Source organism: Colossoma macropomum, unplaced genomic scaffold (genome assembly GCF_904425465.1).
Source record: "Colossoma macropomum unplaced genomic scaffold, Colossoma_macropomum, whole genome shotgun sequence".
Taxonomy (NCBI): Eukaryota; Metazoa; Chordata; class Actinopteri; order Characiformes; family Serrasalmidae; genus Colossoma; species Colossoma macropomum.
This window is the reverse complement of record NW_023494792.1, coordinates 60602882-60618210: the sequence shown is the minus strand read 5'-3', so window position 1 is coordinate 60618210 and position 15329 is coordinate 60602882. Positions and strand designations below refer to the sequence as shown.

The 15329-nt window shown below is 40.6% G+C and overlaps 1 protein-coding gene across 5 annotated transcripts in view; it reads right to left on the bottom strand.

The window, feature by feature from the left end:
• Positions 1-15329, bottom strand: part of sox5 (SRY-box transcription factor 5) — a 412851-nt gene that overhangs the window by 127520 nt on the left and 270002 nt on the right. For 4 of the 5 annotated variants that reach the window (XM_036577717.1, XM_036577716.1, XM_036577715.1 and 1 more), the window contains one exon: positions 1886-2117. In XM_036577717.1, coding sequence (XP_036433610.1) covers positions 1886-2117 — 232 coding nt within the window. Of the gene's footprint in view, positions 1-1885; positions 2118-3545; positions 3792-15329 lie in introns of those variants that run through there. The other variant, XM_036577720.1, reaches the window with a different exon arrangement.

Sequence of the window (15329 nt, the reverse complement as noted above, 5' to 3'; positions counted from 1 at the left end):
AACCGAGCGGGAAATACTGGGGGAAAACAGAGTCAATACGAGTTTTCTAACTTATCAGAAGTTGTAAACTTTGGTGCAGGGCCTCGCTTTAGAAACACAGGTGTTCCCACATGTACCACATGCACAGAGCACAAAGGGATTAGCTCGATTGTATGTAAACAGAGCATGTTTGAATGCTTGCTTTGTTTGGCTGGCTTGCATTCTTCTCATGTTTGACAGCAGGATCAGCTCCACACAAGACTTTAAGCCTTAGAAAGTGAGAGTTATTACTGCCGCTATGCTATACTATTCACGATTTGACCACATTTAATCACAGTTACGTAATAAATTACATTAATGTTTACATTCTGATTTATATTCATATTTATATATCTGTATTAATGTCTGCAGAGTGAATGATTCTGGACCCACAGAGAAAATGGGGCTCCTAACAACCACCTGGAAGACCTGGTCGACACCAAAACTGCCCCCATCAGATAAACAGCACTTAAAGCTTTCATCTCTGAGAGAGAGGAGAAAATCAAGCTGCTCCAGATCTGAAAACATCCACAGGTGTTTCTGTCCATCCTTCCACTGTGAGAAGACGACTCAGCGCTGTGGGTCTGAAAGGATGTGTAGCTGATCAAGAAGAACCTCACTGAGAAAAGGAGACGGACACATCAAACAAAGAAGCTGAACGATGGACTGACCACCCCAGAGTCCAGACCTCAACACCACTGAATGTGTTTGATTACTTCAGAAATGATCAACCAGCTTCTAAGACTGAACTTTGGAGGTGTGTCTGCAGATTCTTTGAGAAACTGAAAGTGAGTCTCTTAAAAGAAAGGAAGCTACAGAGCCCTGCTGGTGACAATAATGCGTGGCCACGACTTACTAAGGTGTGGGAACAAGATAATTAAGTCATGGCCATGACTTAGTAAGGTGTGGGAGTGCAACCATGGTTTATTAAGCTTTGGTCAAGGCTTAATTATCTTATTCCCATGCCTTATTAAGTCATGGCAATGCATTAGGATCTCGTTCCCATGCCTTACTAAGTCATGGCCCACACCTTACTAGGTTGTGGCCACAGATTATTGTTATACATACGTCACGTCACCAGCAGGGCTCTGTAGGAAGCTGTCATAGAGGTGAAAAGTGGACATTAATACTAGAAAAGTGATGTTATATTTTGATTTTGTTCAGTTTTCAGGTTAAATATATGTTTTCTGCTTCTTTCTGACGCTGAAAAATGAATAACTCACACTTAATTGGCGTTTTTGACTGAAAACAAAGTAAACTGTATGTACCTGCGCAAGCATCGCACTGTCACACTCGCATACAGCAGCTGATTATTCTCACTGTTCATGAAGAATTAGCCTACAATTAGAGAGGCGAGAGGAGCAGCGTGCAGTGGCACTGCAACACATACGCAAACTGGAGCCCAGGCAGCGTATATGGAGCAGCAAAGACGCGTCCCAGAACAATCAACCTGTAATGAATATGCAAAGTGCTCCAAACAATGACTCCAAACAGCTGATGCCTCTACCACTCAGACAAAGGCCAGACTTTATCAGCACCTTCCCTCATTACTGACATTTGGCAGTCAGACATGATGGAGCCTGACAGGAGAGTGACAGAGAGAGAGAGAGAGAGAGAGATAGAGTGACAGAGATGCTCCTCGAAACCCTTCTCACCTCCCAGTCAGCCTCACAGCTCTTTCCGACAAGCACTGAGGCCTTGACGGTAATTACACGCACATACATGCATATGCACTCAAACAAGCCTTCTGCGGTCACGCCGCTGACCTCCAGCCTGCTAACGGTCAGTCCAGGTGGGCATCAGACGGCTTTTGTCTTTATGATTATGTTTGTGTGCGTGTTGGTGACGGTGTGTGTCCAGCGCTCACCCTCCGGCTCGCTCTTGATCAGCTCCTCCATCTTGCGCTGCTTCAGCGTGTCCACTACGTCGGCCAGGCTGCCCTTGCGCCTCTCCGGAGTGCCCAGAGCAGTGGCCGAGCCGGGCTCGCTGCCCGGCCGCCCGGAGCCGTCGTCCGGCTGCTGCTGCTGCTTACTGGGTGAGGTAGACGAGTTGTGCTGGGTGTAGGGGCTCAGGGCCAAGCCTTTACTGCTCTCCTGCTCCTGAGAGAGAGAGAGAGAGAGAGAGAGAGAGAGAGAGATTCACAATTTAGGACAATGGCACTTCAAATCGACATCTTTTGAGTCTCGATGCGTTTAGTAAAGCTCATATATGTGATGGTTCGGTGACACAAGAACTACATCAGCAAAGTATCTTCAACTGAACTGATTTGAACTGAAACAAATTGAACTAAACTAACCTGGACTGAAGCAAACTGAATCAAACAGAGCTTTACTGAAATAAAATGAACTGAATCTAACCAAATCGCAATTAACTGGACTGTGCTGAATTGAACTGAACTAAACCGAATTCAACTGCACTGAAATTAACCGAACTGAATCAAAAATTGTCTGAATTGAACTGAACTGTACTGAAACAAACTGAACAGAATCAAACAGAACTGAACTAACCTGAACTAAAGCAAACAAACCAAGCTTAAGTGAACTGTCCTGAATTGGACTGGACTAAACTGAATTCAATTACCCTGATCTGAACTGAACTGAAATTAAACAAACTGAATCAAACTAAGCTCAACTGAAATTAAACAAACTAAATTTGAATGAACTGAAACTAACTGAACTGTACTGAATTGAATTGAATTGAATTGAACTAAATGAATTCAATTGCCCTGAACTGAACTGAAATGAAATAATCTCAATCAACCAGAACCGAACTAAGCTGAACTGAAGCAAACCGAATCAAACAGAGCTCTACTGAAATGAAATGAACTGTGCTGAATTCAACTGAACTGAATCGAATGAATTCAATTGCCCCGACCTGAACTAAACTGAAGTGAACTGAGTCTAAACTGTCTGAACTGAACTGAATCCAAGAGAACTGAACTGAAATTAAACAATACTGAACTGAACTGATTCAAACCGAGTCAAATTTAAACGTAAGGAACTGCACTGAACTGAAAAGCAGTGAACTGAACTGTACTTACTAACTGAATCGAACTGAACTGTTCTTAACAGAACTGGATCAAACTGAAATGAATCGAATTTAACTGGAATTAACTGTACTGGCATCTCCCTCTCTCTCTCTCCCTCCCTCTCTAACAGACTGTGTGGCTCGCAGCCTCCTAAGATGAGGCTTAAAGCGGTAACGATTTCCACTTCCTCTCAGATCAGGGCAGATCGTCTTCTGTTCTGAGGGATGAAGTTTTGCTACTTTCAGTCGGTTCCAGATACTCAAGAACAGCCAAGTTTCTCAAGCAGAAACTGTTTCTTCTCTCTTTGGCTCGAGCGAGTTTCCAGTGAAGAGGATCACCAGGACGGCAGCTGCTACATCGGCCGTCATCTTCAGCCCTGATCTAACGTTCAGCAGCGGTTCCAGTTTTATTCGTTTCTCAGCAAAGCTGCGCTGGAAAAGCAGTTCGATGATACAAACCAAGTAAAACGTTGCTGTAATATGTTGACACACACACTCACACTCGTGCACCTGGTGCCTGGCTTTGACCCAGCTCACCGGATCTCCTTTGTGAGGTTTAATTACAGAAGGACCCAGGTATTTGCAGACAGGGTCAATAGTCCATGTCCATTAATCAGAGTTAATCTTTGGCTAATCAGCCTCTATTATCTACCGCACCACCTGCGTGACAGACAACGGCTTCAGCGAATTAGACAATAGCTTAATCCCCAAAGAGGCCGAGCTTAGCGCCGCATGTTAAAAGCCAACGTCGTACAACACTGGACATTGCACTCCGGTCCAGATACTGTTTGACCAGCACAACCAAAACATTTATCTATGAGACATGAACAAATAAGAGCCATACTAACACATTTCACTTGACCCGAAAGCTTCAGTGTGCGTTTTCGTGATTATATAAGAAGCCCCTCTGCCTGACGCTGGCTTTTATTAATGAAGTGTGCATTGCATGTAATGATTAACTCTGGACAGTGGACTGAGGCCAGCTGGACAGTTTGGTTGGATAAGTTTGCCCTAAAATTGGCCTCAGTAAAATGTCATTTCTGATAAATCAGCCACTGAGACGTCAGCAAAGTCATTCACAGTGTTTTGATGTGATATGATGCATTGTAGAAAAAACAACTGTGGTGATAGGAACCAGGGGTCATGATATCTACAACGCAAATATAGTCATTTTATTCACTGTCTGGAGTATCGTCTGCGTTTATATGGGATGTTGATGATGGTGAAATAGTGAAAATCTAAAAAAATCAGGTTTTCTTTGGGGAAAATATTGCCTAACAATGTGCTTCTTCACCATAAACAGGTAAAAATATATATTTTTCAGGCCAAAACCTTCTCAAAATTATCATACAACAATGTTTCAGTCATCACGCAAAGTATTTGCAAACATTTAATGTAATAACTTTCCAAGCTTTTAGAGGTGGATGTCTGGTTCCTATCACCACCACTGTGAACAGCTCTGACTAAATTTCCCTACACTCTTAAAAATCATGGTTCTTCAGGGGTTCTTTAGTAAAGAAAGTGTTCCTGTATAGAACCACGAACACTCAAAGAACACAAAAAGGGTTCTGCTACTATGATGATGTCAAGCATTTACCAATAGTACACCCTTTTTTGGTGCTATACAGAACCCTTTTCAAAGAGGTGCTATATAAAACCATATACAGCACATTCTCCATCAACCTGAAGAACCCTTTCACGATGCAAAGAACCCTTTAATCATGCAAATGCTTAATGAGCCTTCACGGTTCAATATAGAACCATTTTCCTTACTAAAGAACCCTAGAAGAACCATCATTTTTTAAGTGTGTAGAACGGAGTATTTCACACCAAACCATTCGGAATGGCTCTGTTTACATCTTATCCATTTAATTAAGCTGAGATTTTGAAAAATGGATGGAATTCCCCTTTAATACACAATGCCTATTCTATTTTGTTCATACAGTATATAGATTATATTCTGTGTTATATGTTTGGAAACCTATTGGAGTGAACGAACGTCTATAAATGCTGTAATAGATGAAGCTATTAAGGTTTTATGCGCTGAAAAATATCATGTTTTCATGCAGCATGGCTGCTGTGGGCTTTTCGTAGCACCAATCTGTTGAGGAGTTAATTGTTATGTTTATATGAAGCACAATATTGTGACACAAAGCTACTTTACCGTACATTATATGTAAAAAAAACAGGATATTTGATAAAAAAAGGTTTGATTTAAAATGACCGTTTGGAGCAGAAGCAGTGCGTCAGTCAGAAAGTGCCAGGAAAAACTATGAGAACAACAATTCTTTTTAATTAAACGTTTCACACACCACGTTGTATCCATTCAAACAAGACCGATTACAGCCTGTTTGTCCAGCCAGGGGTCCAGATCCGCTCTGATGAGTGAGCAGGACCGTCGTCAGGAGGCTGAAGCCTACGTACAACAATTCAAGCATAAAACTGTGTAAACCAAGTACACCTACAACTACGCCTTTCATATCACTACCTCATCCTTTATACGTCAAAATGAAAGCACAGAAACAAATATTATTACCAATAGGATCAAAAATACATACATATTCAGCACAGAGATTCAGTCTTCTTGCCTTTTTTTGTCTTTCCATTGCATGACTAAAATTCTTAGTCTGATATGTAAATATTTTACCCCAATATTAATAAATATTACTGATAGTTAAGAGGAAAAAGGAAGGACTGTAATAAGAAGAAGTGTTGAAAACAGTCCAGGACACTTTAGTGCTTCTTTTTTTGGTCATTACTGGCTGTAAGTAAACAAAGTATCTGATCACTCCTTTCTTTTTCATCTGAATTTGCACCTGATTTGAACCTGCAGTCTGTAGACAACAGAGCAAAATCTTCAATACCTACGTCCCTCCTGAGCCTCTTCGAAAGATCTTAATGAAACACAGCTGATCGTCAAGTGATTATGGCTTCATTTATAGCAATACTGATATTACATTGTCTTGTCACCACACCTATAGGAAGTAAACTGTCACTGGGGTGGTCCCCTTACGTCACTGGGTGGCCCCTTTCATGTCACTGGGGTGGTCCCCTTAAGGGTGCGTCTTCAGTACCTCTAGTTACGGAATACAATTTTACCACATTACGTTGCAGCTGTATTTTTAAATAGCATTCTGTCCATTCAATACTGGAGAACCATGTCACCATGCACAGAATCATTTAAGCATGCAAATGGTTCTGTATAGGACTCATGGTTCTAAATTGAATCATTTCACCATGCAAAGAATCATTTAAGCATCCAAATGGTTCTATATAGCACCCATGGTTCTAAATTGAACTATTTCAATCATTTAAACGAGCAAATGGTTCTGTATAGGACTCATGGTTCTAAACAGAATCATTTCACCATGCAAAGAATCATTAAAGCATCCAAATGGTTCTATATAGCACCCATGGTTCTAAATTGAACTATTTAAATCATTTAAATGAGCAAATGGTTCTGTATAGGACTCATGGTTCTAAACAGAATTGTTTCACCATGCAAAGAATCATTTAAGCATGCAAATGGTTCTGTATAGGACTCATGGTTCTAAACAGAATCGTTTCACCATGCAAAGAATCATTAAAGCATTCAAATGGTTCTATATAGCACCCATGGTTCTAAATTGAACTATTTCAATCATTTAAACGAGCAAATGGTTCTGTATAGGACTCAAGGTTCTAAACAGAATCATTTCACCATGCAAAGAATCATTTAAGCATGTAAATGTTTCTATATAGATCTCATCGTTCTAAATAGAACTGTTTCAATATGCAAAGACTCATTTAAATATGCAAATGGTTCTGTATGGGACAGATGGTTCTAAATAGAACCATTTCACCCTGAAATGGTTCCGTATAGGATCTAATTGTCCTAAACAGAACCATTCCCTTTACTAAAGAACTCTTTTTGTGTGTGGGCCCCTTTTTTTGACAGTATACTTGAACACATGCTCACACACCTTGTCAACATAATCAATAATTCATCCCGGGGGCTTTTCCCGATACTTGGAATAAAGCAGCCCCCCGCTGTCAGAAGGGGGGGTCCGATTCACACGCGTTTGAACATTCATAGCTGTCAGGCTTTGAGTAAGTGAAGCTGACTTTTCCAGTCTATTCCGAACGCCGGTGATTCACTGAGCGAACGAGGACGCAATCCAAGTGCAAAAGGTTTTCCGGCGCCGCAGTAATGGACGTCAAATATGAGGGCTTACATTACCGATCTTTAACCTCGTCTTCTGATCTGCCTGTTAAAAAGCTCACACTTCCACCAATCCCCCCCTGCGCCCCCCCCAGCCTCAGACAGGGGGGCCTGGCTCTATTCACACACTCTTTCATCTGATCCCTCCTTCAGGAGCTGCAGTTAGGCTGTTCAAACGAGGATTAAGAGAAATTCCGACATCAAGACTGATGACCAAAAAGAGAGGGGGGATCTTAAGAGTTTAAAGAGGGGCTTTGGTGAGGAAGGGAAGGGTGGGGGGGGGGTGCAAAGAGAGACAGAGACAGAGAGCGAGAGAGAGAGAATAGAAGGCAGTCGCTCCTCTGCCGCTGTGACTCTGCCTACATTTACTGTGTCACGCATTTTAAACATCCGGTCACACCTGTCACATCCAATCTATCTAATCCACTGCCTGCTTAAACCTGCAGGACCCACAGCTTTCTCCGCAGATGTCTCGAAAACAAAACAAACAAAAATGGAGGAGGAGGAGGAAGAGTGGGGGGTGGTGTCCTCCTTCCCTCTTGAGTCATCCCGAGTGACACTAAGACTCGGACAGATGAAGGGTCAACCCTTCCGCCGCTTTCCAGAGCGCTTAATCCAGGCCCGGACGCTCAAAGGCGACGAGCTAACAAAGCCCCCCTTCCCTCTTCCGTATAATCCACGGCGGACGGCACGACATTCAGGTTAACCCCTTAAACTCCAGGCTGATTACTCGCTTATTAATCTTGAGACATCTATGATGTGTTAGTCGGTACTGTAAAACTAATACACTCTCAGAAAAAGGTACTAAACTGTCACTGGGGCAGTGCCCCTCTTGTCACTGGGGTGGGACCCTCAAGGGTACATCTCAGTACCTTTAGTCAGGGAACATAACTGAACCATAATCCACTGAAATGATATGTTCTAAGCTGTACTGACTCCACACACCCCGTCTCGTCTCCAGGCTTTTATTTTACTGTTCTGTTTTAAAACATTCGGTTATGAAAAGGTACAAATACGAACTTTTCATCTGGAGAAACTTATTTAAGGTTCACAATCAGACCTTAAAACCACTGTTGTACCTTTGAGGGAACATTTAAACTGTTTGTACCTTGATGAACGAAAAAGGTACCTGAACAGAACCTTTATTTCTAACATGTATGTGATATAGCTGCAGAAGAGGAATCTAGACACCTTCACCTTTTAACCTTTCAGCCTTGAGGACCTGTATATGGTCCAAATTTAAGTTTTGTATGTCTTCAGTTCCTTTATCTAAGGAAAATAATTGTACCACATTTTGTAGAAGACTTAACACATTCTGTCCTGACTCCAGCCTTAATATTTTATTTTTCTAGGTTAAAACTGTATGAAAATGCACAAATTTGCATTTTTTTTCTGAGGAAAGTGAATGTAGTGCATTTAGAAGCTCATTTTAAGCACCTTAGGAACCCCCAAAGGTGCATTTACATTGATAAACATTGATAAACTTGGCTTCAATGGTCAAAATACACATTAAATGGAAAAAGTGAACACATCCTAAACAAGGAACATCTTTTTTTCTGCACATTTAATCACTAAGATATAAATAAAGTGGTCTGATGTGAAATTATTCACTCTAGAGAAACTAACCTACTCAGATGTCTTTACAGTGGTGGTGATAGGAATCAGGGGTCGCCATGACTACAACACAAATATAGACATTTTATTTTGTATCCAAAACCTCCAGTGAACCTACACGAGTCTTCTGAGTTTATATGGAGTGTTGATGACAGTAAAATATTGGAGAAACTGAAAAAAAGCATAAACGTATATGCTAAAAATATATATTTAGGCCTTCTCAAACCTACTGTAAGACAATGACTCAACAACAACAAACTATTTTAATCAATAACTTTCTGTAAGGGAGCTTTTAGAGGTGGACGTCTGGTTCCTATCACTGCCACTGTGAACAATTCTGACTCTCCAGAATGGAGCATTTCACACCAAACCACACTGAATGACTCTGTTTACATCTTTTAAAATTTCTTTTTAAAAGTTGGTGGAATTTCCCTTTAAGCTTAGTCAGGCAACAGCATTAAAAGTAGCATAGGAGTGTGAAAGGTAGCCAACAACTGAATTCGAATGTATCTAGGGCTGCAACAATTCACATTTTATTTCGAATATTCTGTTGAACATTATCTCGAACATTTGAATATTCTATAGCTAAAAATATAACTTAATAGATCTGAGAGTTTGCTGCAGTGATCAAATGAAAAAAAGTGTCTTTTTAGTGCGCAATCTCTTCTTATGTCTAACATATTTTTATACATATACATTTTGCCATGTTTTATGCTTCATTTTGTTTGCCCGGTGTGTTAAATTCAATGCAGATGTGCACGTTTCACTTAGAACATCAACAAAGCATGCAAATCGGGGGCGCCAAAACTTTTGCACGCGGCCGCGATCCACAGCAGGAGCTCAGGACCCAGAGGGCAGGCCTCGAGGTTGGAAAGGTCGGACATTTTAAAAGACACGCACCGAATCCAGGCAGCGGATCTGCGTCCCGGCTCGTGACGAGAGCGTGAGTCAATTAACGTAGTGTCTCCGTGCGCGGCTGTGTGCGTGAAGCTGATTGTGTGCGTGTGTGTGTTTGTGATGTGCCATCGTGTGCGGTGTGGGCGGTTCTGGTTTTAGTTGGTGCGGATGTGGATTCTCGCGTGGAACGCCTGAAACAAAGTGGAAGTGCCTTCTCCCTGCAGTCGGCCTCCTGATCCCCTTACGGCTGCGCCATGGCGACAGAATTAAACAACTTTTGTCTTTTCTTAAGCTCATCTGTGACAGGAGCACATTTAAACACACTCCAACCCCTGCCAAGAAAGCAAAACGCCGTTTCTCTCTCTCTCTCTCTCTCTCTCTCTCTCTCTCTATCTGCTTTTTTTTTTCTTTCCCCCGTCAGCCACCGCAGATGCCACCATTTCTCCAAATGCTCTCTCTCTCTCTCTCTCTCTCTCTCTCTCTCTACTCCTTTTATTTCTCTCTTCCTGCGCTCTGCAGGAAGCCATTTACCTTGGAGCATCTCTCTCTCTCCCTCTCTCTCTCTCTCTCACTCTCTCTCTCTCTCTCCTCAGACTGTAACTGTGTACATCCAACAGTACACTTGCATATTCAAAGCTGAGCTGAGGGACCTGAAGGCAGAGTTAAAGGTAACACAGGATCTGCTGCAGCACCAACATGGATCCCCTGCTTTTACACAATGAAATATAGAAATACAGCGGCTGCTGACGACTATTGCGAGTGGAGAGTTTGACGCAGCGCCGGGGCAGCTACTCCAAAAATAAACTAAACTCGACCAGCAGCGACTTAAAGGGGAATTCCACTGATTCACAATGTCCGCATAATTTAATCACTGAGACGTAAACAGAGTGGCCTGATGCGAAATGATCCGAATAGAGAAACTAACCCATGTAGTCGTGGGTCGCCACGACTACAAGACAAATATAAACGTTTTATTCACGATGCAAAACCACCAGCGGACCGGCACGAGTCTCTGAGTTTATATGGAATGTTGATGATAAGAAAGTAACGGTAAAAATATTAATGGGTCGTTCTACAGAAACGTCCACCTTTGCGTCGCCAGCGTTTACAGATACATTACACTTTAAAAACCTGTTAGGGTTACAATTTAATTTTAAAATAAAACATGTTATTTTGATAATTACACCTGTTTGAGCTTCAAATCAGCAATATTGGTTTTGAAATCAATCATATAGGATTCCAAGCACCACAGAAGAGCTCGTCCTCACAGTCATGGTAAAGTGTAAAGGCTGAGGCCGTATTTAGAGGTAAAAAACATTTTTCTGCAGTTTTAACTACAATAATCTAAACATGACTATGAAATATATGAATTGAATGACATAAAGAGAACAAATGCCAAATTAATGTTATAAAATATATAATGAAAGTTGTCCCCAGGAGTCGTCACTGGTGTTACTGCATAACAAAAAATCTCTTATTTTGAAATAAAAGTCACACTGATGACATCACTTGGCTTCCTTTTACCTTTTTTTTCTGAGGATCTATGAAGAGAAGCACATGGTGAGTCCAAGAAAAGTGGATGTTTCTGTAGAATCACCCAAATGTATTATTTAAAAATATAATTTAAAAAATATTTATTTCAATCAATAACTCTCTGTGAGGGAGCTTTCAGAGGTGGACGTCTGGTTCCTATCACCACCACTGTGAACAGTTCTGACTCAGTAAGTTTCTCTAGAACAGAGTGTTTCACACCAAACCACTTTGAATGACTTTGCTTACATCTTAACATTCTAAATATGCAGAAATGTTGAAAAATTGGTGGAATTCCCCTTCCTTGCTTACAAAAGCAACAGCATAAAAAGTAGCGTAGGAGTATAAAAGATAAAAGTATAAAAGTATGGCTGCAGGTTTTCATTCCAAACAAGCACAACTGACCCCGCCTGTTTACTCAATTCAGTCTTCAAACAGTTAAACAGTCAAGCTACAGTGAAGCTTATCTAGAAAAACGGGTACTTGCATAAAAAGTAGCTAACGGCTGTATAACATCTAACAGAACCGTCAGAAGTTGTTCATGCTATTAAAAACATGGTGTAAATTTAGATTAACGGTGTCCAATTATTAATTATCACACTCATATCTCTTTGAAACAAGAGGAATTGCGTTGAAAGCAATCGATACCAATGAAAACGTTACAAAAACGTCATCATAAACTGATTTTTGGCATGTCTTTGCATTTGTTGACATCAAACTGAGCAGAAAAATTTGCATGTGGTGACTTCGTACACAATTCACATGTAATAACAGTGTAATTACTGTTATATAAATGTGTAATTACATTTGAATAGGATTACAAAACAACAGCTCTAGCCTTCTAAGAGGTAATAACAACAGCTGATCAAAGGGGAGCTCAAAGGAGAACAGAAGCTCTGCGGCCTTTAATGAAATTAATCACACACGTAAAACTGAAACTGTCACCTTACTTCGACTGGCAGGATGTAAGAAAGGAGCATCAATGAAGCTGCCTCATCACTTCGTGGAAGAAGTGGCTTTGAAATTAGTGCTTTGAAGGGGAAATGTAGGTGAATGAGTCGTTTCTTCTTGTAAGTCGAGCAGCTCAGCCACTCGGGCCACCGCTTGAACACACACGGTGAAGAGGGAAGCCTCCACTCTCCTCTGTTGTCTTAAGCCTGCTGTTGTTGATCACCGCCGTGTGCTCTCAATCCTCTAACAGCTCAGCCTGGCTCAACACGGCTATTGTCAGCTCTGATCCTAATGCACACACCGCTCCCCGAACCCCGGAACGCCGTCTTGCTCGCTTTCCTGACGCCGCGGCAGCCCCGGGTCGTGTCACACGAGGAGGCGGAATCACTCCATATTTAGATCTAAATAAATAATCACTCGCAATTCATTTGTCATATTCATTCCTCATTGTCTAATTTAAGCTCTTGCCCTACATTACCACCAATTCTGCACCACACCGTCTAATCTAATAAATAAAACCCCCAAATCTAATCTCAGACGTCAGACGTTTTCACTTCTATTCATGTGGGACTGTTATTTTTTTAGCAGCGTACGCTAAACGTTGTTTCGTTCTTAGTTGCGTTTCTTGATCTGACCTGTCAAGTTTCTCTCTGATCTGTTCCTAATGTGTGATTAGACCTACAGATATGAGCCACATACACGCAACCATTAACCATAACTGCTGTTGAAACAAACAAAAATCACTTTCTTTTAAACAAAAAGGATCCGTTTTTAAAAGCAGAATTAAAAGCAGAATTAAATCCGTTTGACAAGCATAATGGACTTCTATGTGTTATTAATGTCGGTCTACAATGCAAAGAATCGTGTCTTGTCAAGTAAAATGATCTTAAATATAGTCGATAAATCTAATATTTCTCCTGTTGTGATTGTTGTGAGCTTAATTTAAGATTATTTCCCTTATTTCCAGACATTTTTGCTTGTTTTAAGTCATTTTATTAGGTAAATCGGTATCAATATGTCAGCAGATGATTTTGCTTGTTTTAAGAAATGTGCTTGAAACCAGACAAATTATCCACCAGTAGTAAAATGACTTAAAACAAGAGAAAAATGCCCAGAATTAAGATAGATAATCTTATAATAAGTGCACTACCATCTCACAACGGGTAAATATTAGACATATCGACTGGATTTAAGATCATTTCACTTTGATTTTCCATTTTCTGCAGCGTAATCACACATTTAAAGCTATTTATTTGTTTATTGTTAATTTGAGTCCAAATTTGCACTTATTTTTTGTCATTGACATGTAGGCCTATTTATACATTTAAGGCCTGAGTCATTCTATGGAAACGTCCATTTTTGTGTCCCTAGTCTTTACAGATATATTACATTTGAAAAACATGTTAGGGTTACAATTTATTTACATTTTAAAATAAAACAATAAGTTATTTTAACAATTACACTTTCTTGAGCCTCAATTCAGCAACATTGGTTTTTAAATCTATATATATATAGAATTCCAAACACCACAGAAGAGCTCATCCCCTCATGTGTAAAGGCTGAGGCCATATTTAGAGGTAAAAAACATGTTTTTATGCTATTTTAACTGCAATAATCTAAACATGACTATGAAATATATTATTTAAATGACATAAAGAAAACAAATAAATATTATAAAATACATAATGAAAGTTGTCCCCAGGAGTCGTGTCACTGGTGTTACTGCATAACTAAAAATCTCTTATTTTTAATTAAAAGTCACACTAATGACATCACTCGACTTCCTTTTACCTGTTTTCTGAGGATCTATGAAGAAAAGCACATGGTGAGTCCACTGTGTCTTTCAGCTATCAGAGATTTTCTCATTTAGCTCATGATTTCATACGAAGCTTTTAGCTGAAGTCACTGGTGTGACCGACTTTATTCTGAGGTAATTGTGAAAAAATAGAATACAAATGGATTAAACTCCATATTTTAGTGGATATTCCATGATTGACAGCATGTGGTTTGATGCTCTGCAGCAGCCGATTTGTAAAATGCATTGTTCGTTAAAAATGTCTCTGGTGTTCCTTTATTATGTGTAACACCAATGACATTCAGTAACACCAGTGACTCCTATGGAGAGATAGAAAAGTGGACGTTTCTGTAGAATGACCGCCTACTTGTACTGAGACATCAATTGAGTCTGACATGCTTACGGACATCATGTGTCTCATTGCTTTAGACCTACAGAGTCAAAAAAGCCTTAAAAAACAAACAACTACTGGTTTAGTTTGCAGTTAGAACAATTGCTCATTATGAGACTTCAGATCAAAACCCCAGGAGTCTCACCTTATTAGTAACTCAGATCTCAGTAACGATCATTAGGGCTTCTTAAACAGAACAGAGCTGAATCAACTGAGATGATGATGACACATACGAGGAGTGAGCGCTGGGAGGGGGGGGAGCATGCGATGGGATGTAGAGGTCAGCAGTGAGGGAGCGCACGCTTCTGCGTTAATTCTGTATGACCCGCTAAAGCGCTAAAGGGCTAATCTGCTGCGCGCTCGCTGCACTACACCGCCGCGCTGTTACCGTGACAAAGCCGCGCCTCTGCTGCCACTCAGTCCGGGCACAGGATTGGAAACTTAAAGGGCAGCGCGTGACGCTCCGCCTCCCAAAATCCACCGCTTTATTAATCCGCATCAAACACAGAGCTCTGAGCTTGTCATGTCAGACGACTCGCTTACAGTGGAAAACACTGCGTAACAATAACTACCATCATCATCATCATCATCATCAAAAATGTACTCCACAGATTGCTGATTACCTGTGACCTGGGTGACCTAATCCAAAGGATTACTATCAGGATTACCACTGGGCCTTGTGGGCCTTCAGAAAAGGCCTAAAGATTTCTTAGAACTAAAAAAATTAAACGTCCGTAATTTTTTATTCATTTTTATTGATTAGAATCTTGCATTTAAACTCTGCTCTTATTACAGCACTACTCATTACTCATTGTTACGTTTTGGATGGAAACAAAAGGGTTAAATTCTTGATTCTTGGTACATATAGTTAACCGAGCTCTCCTATTGGTTAGGACTTCAGGAGC